General features: G+C 38.8%; 1 protein-coding gene across 1 annotated transcript; it reads right to left on the bottom strand.

Annotated features, from left to right (window-relative positions):
- Positions 1 to 6190: 6190 nt before the first annotated feature.
- LOC133727051 (E3 ubiquitin-protein ligase RHA2B-like) lies at positions 6191 to 7132 on the bottom strand. Its single transcript, XM_062154706.1, has one exon. It carries the CDS (start codon positions 7003 to 7005, stop codon positions 6520 to 6522), a length of 486 nt encoding a protein of 161 aa, XP_062010690.1. The 5' UTR covers positions 7006 to 7132; the 3' UTR covers positions 6191 to 6519.
- Positions 7133 to 10858: the final 3726 nt, after the last annotated feature.

The following is a 10858-nucleotide window of genomic DNA, read 5'->3' as shown; positions in this document are numbered from 1 at the left end:
GATCAGCTAAGGCATGGAATGGAAAAATAGGTTTTAAATCTAAAATAATCTCCCTATTATAAGTAGGATTGACAAATACAAGAAAATTCAAAATTGCAGACCAAATAAAGATTGGGCCTCACCAAATTTGTATTTAGATAGAAAAATGGCGAGGTAAGTTTTTGTCGGAGTTTTGCTCGAGTTTGAAAAACATAAGGAGTAAATAAATTGTGCTTTCGAAAGTCAGTGGGATGGTTGACGAGTAAGCGTCGGGTAAGGCGAGTAGGAATTCAACCAATTGTTAAGAAATAAGGTAAAACGAGAAAATCGTAAACACACGCTCAAGTAGATTTCAAAATTATGCAAGGATGCTGTTATGAGCTATAAGAACCTTATTGGATCAAGGGAGATGTTCGGGTCAAATGTCAACTAACTTATTGGGCTAGGTTCACTAGCATACCGGTCTGTTGGGTGTCCAAAGTAAATTTTGGACTCTAACCTTATGCTATTCTTGGGCCCAAGGCTCAAGCCCAAACTATTTCCAAAAGTCTTTGGCCAAACAAAGGTCACAAAAAATTATCCCGTCAAAAAGTAATGTTCGGAATTTCACGGGGTCTACACTGCCACCCAATGCCAGTGAGAATGAGCCCTCTAGAGGAGTTATCAGCCACCACCGCTCCGGCGGCTGACCTCAGCTCTTAGTTAAAGCAGTAGATAGAAGGGAAACCCGCCTTGGGGCTGACCTAAAAATAAGCCACAGCCGGAAGATCTACAACATCACGATCATCACTTCCTACTCAAAAACCTGATATGCTACTCCAAACGCCGCCTCAAACGAGAGTGACACCAACCCCCGCTATTGAGACTTCGCCGCTGCAACTACCCATGCATAATGGAACACCACCGCTAGCCGTGCGCAACAGTTTAGGATTGGATCGACGACGTCAATCCCAAAACTCCTTCGTCCTGCTTCTCTTGGGTGAAGAATACGACGCCGGAGGCGCCCTGATGCAGTTAGAGAAACCCACGTACAAGTTCCATTGCTGCCTTGCTCCTCGAAACCTAGGGTTTTGGTATTGGTTGTTCTACAGTTATCAGATTTGAGTAGGAAGAAGAATAAGAAAACATATGTATTTTAAAAAAATTGCATCTAGCCATTTCATCCCCTATCTACAGAGGTCATGTCCTAATGCCTAGTTAATCTAATTTTAAGAAAAGAAATTATAGGCATTGTAAATATACTCAATTGATCAACATTTTCTTTTCATAGAAAAATAAAGAATTAAGTGATATTAGTTCCTTAGAGAACAAGTCTTAACCTTTAAATCTGAGTGTGAAGGGTTTGCCCTATTATAGCGCTTGGAATTACTGTCGCACACCACCATCATTGTAGCAAGTGGTTTCTCCAACTCTACACAGCCCAAGCCACAAATCGTCAGAGCTAATCTGAATCAGATTGACGAAGGCATACTTGAGTTGAGTGGAAACGTGTGTCCTTCCATCATCAGATAATGAATAAGAGATTTTTATCCTAGCCGAAATGAACTACCATAAGAGTTGTCACCTACAACGGAAATCCGACCCTAACAAGAAAAGATCATGATCAAGTGGTCACCGTCCATCTTTGATGCTGTCAAAACAACATATAAAGCTCCTTGCAGAGGCTAAAGCCTTCTCTTGCTGAGGCCAAACTGATGGTACGCCTTGAGCATTGTCGACAGAAATCAGCGTTGAAATCCTTGCTCGAGGGTTGGTTGAGAGCATTCTCATCTTTTTTCATAACTTAATGAAAGTTTAGCCTATAATATTTCCCTTAAGCGAGAGTCATGTTAAGATTCTAAAGAAACAAAAAAAAAAAAATAGAAAATTACATAGTAGCACATGACCAAAGATGTAAATACAGAAAACCTACTTTCAAAAAGCTTTATACAAATAAGGACATAAGCCCAGGCCTAAAAGCCAAATAATGCAAGCCTGACTCTCAATTTTAATAAAAAATGACCAAAATGCTCAGTTTAATAAAATATTTACGTGTATGCCACTGACCCAATACCAACACTCCAGAACATTCCAACTCTTCTTCTTAACTCTACCTGATGACCATTGCTATACAAACTCCACTATCCGACACGTGTCCACATGGCATTGGAGAAAGCCCATCGATCAGTTCCCACTTTAAAAGCCGGTGCTTGCTTCCCGGTCGTCGTTTTCAACCTTTGGGCTCAATGCCGAGAAGTCCTCTCTCTCTCTCTCGCCGGCGATTGAGCATCATGGGAATCTCTGCTACTTCTGAGGCGGCGAAGGTGCCGGCGACGGCGACGAGTTCGTCGTCAATGGCGTCGACGATCAGAGCCTACTCCATGCCCCTGATTCTCTTCATCATCGCCATGTACTTCGAGCTCTCTGTTATTCCCTGCTTGTAATTATGAATTAAGGTGCTGGGTTTCTGTGGTGGGTGTTATTTTCCTTTCTCTTGTTTAATTGTTTTCATTTCTGCTGAAAAGTTGTGATCTTGGTAAAGGTTTTTATGTAAAGTTGGGATCTTTGGTTGTGATGAGTATGGTGTTACTGTGGATGGGATAAGCTTTAGGGATTTGTGGGGTGGAAGAAACCAGAAAATCTATGGGGTTGTGTTGTTGGGGGGATTTGATTGAGTTTATTTGGTGAAATTTATGGTTTCAGTGAGCTGGGGTTGGTTGTTGTTCAATTGGGTATTTTTGTTTGGTGGAGTTTGACTATAGGCATTGAAGAGTTTGTGGGTTTTGAGGGGAGTTATGATTAATGAAGGCTTTTGGAGGCAAGCCTCGGAATTTGTATGTTCCGGTGGTGCCGGATTTGAAGGCGGTTGGGAAGAAGAGTTTGGAGTGGGATTTGAATGATTGGACATGCACACCACGTACCCATGGTTTTGCAAAAGGACAAAATGATAATTTAACTGTACATGAGCTCAAGTGCAGTAGCAAAACTGGACGAGTATGAGTGTAGCGAGTGTAGTAGCAGGATCGGACGAGTGCAGTAGCAGGATTAGACGATGACGAATGAAGTAGAAGAATACGAGTATAAATGTAGTAGCAGAACTGAACGAGTATGAGTGCAGTAGCAGGATTGGACGAGTGCAGTAGCAGGATTAGGCGATGATGAGTGCAGTAGTAGAATTAGGCGATGACGAGTGCAATAGCAGAACACGAGTAGCAGAACTGGACGAGTATGAGTGCAGTAGTAGGATTAGATGATGAGATGAGAGTAATAGGAGAGTGAGGTTTTGTGAAGTAACATAAAGGGATTATTCTTAAGGAAAAAAACAAAAAAAGTAACATAAAGGGATTATTCTCATAAAAAAAAAAAGGGTTTTTGTCCATTTACCCCATTTCTAGAGATTTTTTTCCCACTTACCCCATTAAGTTTTTTTAATTATCTCTTACCCAAAACACTCTAAGGAGGTCTTCCCTAATACCCCATTAAGATTTTTTTTGTTTTTTATTTTTTTTTAATACCATTTTACCCTCACCCCTTTGTTACTTAGAGAGAGAGAGAGAGAGAGAGAGAGAGAGACCATAGGAGACTTCGCCGGAGCCCGGTCACCGGCCGCCGGATTCCGGCCAACTTTCGCTGGATTCCGGCCGCCGCCCACGGGACTTTTCTAAAAACCTCACCAGAAAGTTTATTGCCCCCAATAGACGCCAATAGACATCTATTGCCCCCCCAATAGAGGGGCAATAGACGTCTATTGCGCTAATAATCTATTGCCCCCTAATAGATGTCTATTGTCCCCCAATAGACGTCTATCAGCCATGTATTGCCCCTCAATAGACGTCTATCAACCATGTATTGCCCCCCAATAGACGTCTATTGCCCCCCAATAGAACTTTCGGTTGCCAGAATATGAACTAATCTCCCTAAATTTAGACAAATAAAACTTTGTTTAAAGAAAAAAATGAAATGATTATATCAATTTAAAAACGTCTATTGCCCTCCAATAGACATCTATTGCCCCCTAATAGACGTCTATTAGGGGGCCAATAGACATTCAAACTTTTTTTTTCTTTCCTTCTGTCCCGTTACTTAAAAAAAAAAAAAAGCTAGAAATTGATTTGGGCACCAAGAGAAAAGCTCTGGGCGCCCAATTGGAGTTCAACCGTTACGACGACACCGCCGATCTTCTCACCACCACCTGTAAATTCCGACCGTCTCCAATCTCGACCCGCCTGAACACAGAAACTCCTGGCAACCGGTCGCGGAAATGACTTCATTGAGCTGGAAGCGCCTTTTGCATCAAATCTCCGGCACGAGAAGCTACTTCAGCTCTCGGACTCCCTCACATCGGCGCTGAATCTACTGTAGCTCTCGGACTCACTCACATCAGTTTCTAGTAGTAGATCAGAGACAGAAGACAGCGGCGGGGGGAGAGAGAGATGTCGTTGGATCGGAGTGGGATGAGAGCGCTGGCCGAGAGCATGAGAGAGAGAGAGAGAGAGAGAGAGAGAGAGAGATGTCGTCAGTGTGCAGAGAGAGAGATGTCGCCGGTGTGCATAGAGAGAAAGAGACGTCGTCGGTGTGCAAAGAGAGTGAGAGATGTCGCCGGTGTGCAGAGAGAGAAAGAGACGTCGTCGGTCTGCAGAGAGAGAATGAGGGGAGAATGATGGTAGCACATGGTAGTTTTTTAATTAGGTCGAGGGTAATATCGTCATTTTATTTTAAATTGGGTTAGTGGGAATAAAAATCTCTTGCTGGGGTAAGCGGGATGATTTTTGCTTATTTTGGTGTTTTGGGTCAAGGACCAAAAAAAAAAAAAAGTAACATAAACGGATTATTCTAAAAAAAAAAAAAGTAACATAAGAGGATTAGAAGTCAAAAGAAGTAGTTAAGGGTAAAAGAGTAAATTAACTCATAACATGTGGCAACTAGAGAGCAGATTGTCCTTATTTATAAGATTTGATCATTATAAAGGAATTAGAAGTCAAAAGAAGTAGTTAAGGGTAAAAAAGTAAATTAACTCATGACATGTAGCAAGTGGAGAGCACATTGTTCTTATTTGTAAGATTTAGTCATTATATGTTTAATTCAATCTTTAGAGAATGTATTTGTTAAGTCATCTTTTATCAATAATTTATATGTAATTTGTTAAAAAAAAAACACCAAACAAAACACAAATAATGAAAGCGGATATTTCAAGCCTTTCACTATAATATGTAAAGTTGTAAACTTTTAGACCTTTTAACTTTAAGACTGATGGTAAGGACTAGGATTAACAGGAGAACTCGTGAGTATACAATTGCTACCTTGTGGTGAGTCATCAAATTACGTAACCAGACAACATCTACTTTTACGGACAAAGACTTTACCCCAATAAAACTAGACATCCTTTTACCGACTTGCATAGGTGAATCATCACTGAAGAAATAACCCTTGATTAGTGGGAAAAGAGCTATGCATAGTGAATTCGAGATCCTAATAAAGTCAATTACTAGATGAAAGCAAGAAGACACAATGTGTTGCATAACCCTACTTAACAGCCAACACTTTAGACAAATCCATGGGGTAGTCCTTATAAACATCACTAATTGAGGACAATATCATGAGAAAAGGATCCTGACGTTTCCTTGTCGATTCATCAATAATAAGCACTTAATTTCAGATTCAAATAGGATGAGTCTTATAATTTCGTTTGGAATGTTATGCTGAGAAGTATATAAAATATCTCTACTTCTCCAAATTTGACATATAGTTCACTAATAATAATTGGAATGTGAGATTTAAGCCTTCCCTTTCAACTCTCATTTTCAAAAAGAAAAGAAAGAGTTGTGCACTCGTGACTCTAAGAGTATGTAGCTATGCATGTATTCTCGCAATTGAATAACACTTTGCAGAAAATGAAAATTCTATAGTACATTAATGTATTAATACATCAAATAGACAAGATTTGATAAATTAACTCCATGCATAAATAGACTAGATTGATTTGATCTCGAATTAGTTTATCTTTGTATCGAACCAGTCTAATTGATGTATCGGTACATTAATATACCGTTGACAAATCATGCACAAAGACACTAGTCACACTACATATGTACATTATGCCTTAAAACTATGACTACTTACACTCGATTTATCGTGATTCAAAAATTAAAATAAACTTTTGAATCATAGTTAACCGAAAACCCAAAAGATACAAGCTATTGATGTTAAATAAAACATTACCAAAATAAAAGTATTGGCCAAATGAAAGCACTTAATCTATACATAATTTTTTTCATTACATCCATAATTGAGAACTACAACTAATTTTATGTGAGTCAAACTGACAACCTCTCACTTACGAAGGGAGATATATGCCAGTAGACTAAATATTTCTGTGCAGCTCTCTCAGATTATCCTTCACTATATGTACATTATGTGCTAGAAAGCTACATAAGGGAAAGGGGGAAAAAAAAATTCTACGGAAGAAAAATTCTTCTACATTAACAATAAAAAAAGAACAGAAAATTATATATGGTTTTTTAATATATATCTAGGGGAAAAGAATTATTACAAACGACAAAGTTAGAAGAATCTATGGAAATTGTTACCCTGCAACGAAGATAACAAGAAGATTAGCTCCTCATCGCTGCCATCATACTCCACTTGATTTCTCAGTCGGTGATAACTCGCCACCACGTCCTCCGACAGCACCTTCGTCCTGCAAAGTGGACACGTGGCCCAGTACTGCTGCAACCACTTATCAACGCAGTCCTTGTGAAACCTGTGCTTGCATTTCAGCTGCCTAATCTTGTCGCCCTCTTCGAACTCCGACAAGCACACCGAGCAGTCCTCGTGAGCCCTCAGCTTCTTCTTCTTGGAGTAGGAAACTGTGGGGTTCTTCTGGTCGATGAGCTTCAGGTACTGTGCGGTGGTGATGACGCGTTTCTCCGAGTTGGGTTTCAGGCCGGTGATGGAGCGGACGAGGATGACGACTTCGAGGGCGAAGAGAGTGAAGAAGATGATGGAGATGGTGTAGAGGTGGGAGAAGAATTGAGAGAGAGCTCCCATGGCTGCTGAGGAGGAGGAGGAGGAGGAGGAAAGGATAGATGGGTGAGGTCAGTAGAAAGGAGCTAGAACGAGACTTTTGGATATAACAGCGAACGTGGGCAGGGTCAGTGGTCGTGTGTGTTTAGTCACATCCTTTTTTATATAAGAATTTTAGAATTTTCATGTTTTTTAGTTAGAGTTTATGGAATGTTGGTGCAACCATGGTGAACTTGTGACACGTGGAGCATAAAGAAAGAATAAAGATATTTAATGTATACTGTTTTTCAGGGCTGCGCCACCGTTCTTTGGCCGGTGCCCGGTTTAGAAGGTGTACTGTCTACTTTTGATTCAGCTGCCCTAATGTGTGGATGGGGTTCGGTATCTAATTTGGAATATCAATCGGCCAGTCAGAAAATGGAAAATTATTTTTATAAATGAAAATAATAAGAGTCAGAAACTCTCAATCGCATTAAATTCAGAGAGAATTAAGAGAGTCGATCTTAACCGATAGAAAACTTGAGATTATAAATTTTGTTATAGGAGTTTTATGAGCTCAATCTCTTGAATCGATAAGGGATTGATTGAATTGATGTGGTGAGTATTTATAGATTTGCACTGAAATACGAGGACTAATTTTTTAGAGTCAGAGTTCGAGAATTCTGGGACTACAAGAGAGAGAGAGAGTTTTGAGTAGGGATCAGATCTTATTGGCAGGAAATCCGATGTCAAGTGGGTTGGTAGGGAGTTATGGTCAAGTCTATACTTCTAGTTTATCTACCCACATAGGCAATAATATGGCAACAGATAATGAATTATATTATAAAATTGAATAAAGTAAAAATATCGTACAGTTTCGTTTCATTCAAAATTAAACATTCTAAATGTATTTTTCTGGACAACAACATGTTTTTCACAGTAATATTCCAGTTTGAACCAAATAGTATAGGATTGTGAAAAACTGAACATAACCTATTTGTTTTGGATTGAATTGTAATTTAATTTTTATTTTGTAACCTTACTATTTTTTTAATAGAGAAAATGCTGCAGGATTGACCTAAAAAAAGCAACCTTATAACATGACCCATGATTGTGGATTGAAAAATTATAAACTAAGTTCTTAAGGAATTTAATCTGATTAAGTAGCTCAAAAAATTATAATTATTTTTCTTTTAAAAAGAAAGGAAAGAAGAAGAAAACTTTCTACAATAATTATTTTCTTTAATCGCACCTGTATTTTCTTCTTCTTTTTGGTTCGAGACACCGAACACATAAACAAGTTCAAGTAGAGACCTAAAACGGGTTCTGGGAATGTGACTGCAACAGAGAAATGAAGGTGAAGGGCAGGTGAAATTAGCAATTGCTTCTAAGTGACCATGTGGTGAAGATGGAAGAACAGATTTAGTCTGATCCATTGCGTTTGTCATGTAATGAATCCATACACGTTCGTCTGGTGGGCCTGGGAGGCTGGGACGCACAGCTGACCGCCCACTCTTGTTCCTTTCACTCTTTCCTTTCTCTCTTTCTCTCTGTTCTTGTTCTCTTACAACTGTTTTCTTTCGTCTAGTTCTTTCCCATGAAACAAATGAAGGAGGAGAGAAGAAACCTAATGAAAACGATGTTACAACGAAACGAAATAAAAGTCTTTGGCTAAAAGGTACGAATAGTTCCACAATGATAAAAAGCCTCTGTTTATTTCTTAATTTTCGTTAACGTCTTTTCGAGTCATTGAACATGGCAACATGCTATCATGCTTATCATTAAAGTTTCTAGTTCTTATTTCTTTGTTTTTATTTATTTACGGTTTTTATTGCATCGACCTGCTCTTGATCCATAGGCGTTGTTGCTGGTTGTTATTTAAAGACTTGTTAGTTAGTTGGTAGTCGTCTTATCGATGTGATTAGTTTTCATCCGATCAAATCTATTTGGCTAGATCGTGTCTCTGATAGTCCACAGTAGAACAAACTTTTAGTATCAATAGTGATTAGTTTTCATTCAGGTGATTCAGCTGGTTTTCTAGAGCCATTTCCTCATGCCCAACAAGAACCCAAAAACACGTACATAGTTGAACCATGTCCAAGACATGTCCTAGCTTAACCGAACTGCCAGGCACAGTGCAACCACACACCAAGCAACTCTAGCCACTAGGGACGACATGCATGAAGCAGAAGAATTGATCATCGAGAACCGTCGCAAACCCAGTAACCCACCACCATCGTTGTCTTATGACTTCAACAAGTATAATAGTATATGATGCAGCTGAACGGCATGGATATTCGTAGTCCCTTTGCCAATTAAACCAACCAAAACATCCCTAACGAAACAACTAAAAGCAAGGACGAATCAAACTATCGGAAATAAAAATTTTGATAATCTAAACGGTCACTATTACGATACACAAGCATGAAGGTATAAGCAAAGTCTCACCAAATTAATTCAGTAGAATTGGCATCATGATTCGCCAAATTGTCAGAAAACTTTATACTTTTACCAAAGATGTATGAAAAATGGAATTGTATATGAGAAATACAGGGCAAATAAAGATTTCAATTAATAAAACTACTGTATTGAAACTAAATGAGAAAAGCCAAAAAAAACATTATTAGCTGAAGGAAATGATTTGCTAGCTTCTATGCTGATCCAAAGGCCGTCATAAAGGGGCTTGATTGATTTTGGACTAAATGAATACAAAATTGATCTCTACAACCCGGGAAAATTATGTATCAAAACTGTAATCAAGTGTGAATTGTAAAGTTAGATGAAAGTATCACTATTGTCACGCCCCAATTTTTAAATACAATTAAAAATTAATATATAATTTCATAACTATACATGCGTGATGGTTTAGCCATCAATACAAAATACCTGAAATTTTTTTTCCTTTTAACCCAAGTACATACTGATGCCCTGAACCCACAATGTCAATATATATTCACTCCGCAGAGTCATATATTACACAAGTTACGAATTAAATTGCCACAACAAAATAAACGTAAATGTTCCTCAGAGCTTACTACATAGCGGAAGTCATAACAATGCAAAGCTAACAAAATTTGCTTCCTACCCGTACTGCTGCCAACAAGCTACCTCAGCTTCTGCCACGGTTACCCTGATATGCAGGATTAACCCCTATACCATCGAATAGTGTACCGGTTTGCCACACAACACACCCAGTAAGCTTATGAAAGCTTGTATGAGTAACTCAAGAACATCAATCAACAACTCACACCAATCAACTCTAAGGAAACAACACAACCATGATTCCTTCCAACTTTCCATGTCCTTTCCACCGAAGGGACAACATAAGTCACCGCCGTGACAACACTTATTAATTGATAACTCAACAAATCAATATGAACATTCAAGTTCCACATGGACAATAAAAGAAAGAATACTCTCGAGACTCTTCTTTAAACTACACACTTATGAGCCTCCAGCAACCTCGACCGTTACCCCCATAAGCTATAATGACAGACAGACTAGAGCTCTAACTAATCGTAACCACTCGCCTGGCCAAAGGCGTGGTTCTTGATTTCTTGCCTTGGTCATCATCTGTGACCATCACCATCTGTGACACATGATTTTTAGATCCATCTGGTCTTCGAACCAAACATTTGAATAAGTCACACCCGACCTAAAAATGTTAAATAAATCTCCTAAAAGATTTCCACTTCCCTGCTCACCATCTGTGACTTTTTGTACAAAGACCAATACATTTTAAAATAAGTCACGCTTGACTCAAAAATGTAATATCAAACTCAACACTTTTCAAACAATAGAAAACATCTTTTTCCACAATATTGTTTCCCGAAAAGTCGCATTCAAACAATAATATGAACACAATCATGCATATTGTTTCACCCCACATCACACTCAC

Source organism: Rosa rugosa, chromosome 1 (genome assembly GCF_958449725.1).
Source record: "Rosa rugosa chromosome 1, drRosRugo1.1, whole genome shotgun sequence".
NCBI classification, from domain to species: Eukaryota; Viridiplantae; Streptophyta; class Magnoliopsida; order Rosales; family Rosaceae; genus Rosa; species Rosa rugosa.
The sequence above is the reverse complement of the archived record's forward strand: the minus strand, read 5'-3'. Positions and strand labels throughout refer to the sequence as shown.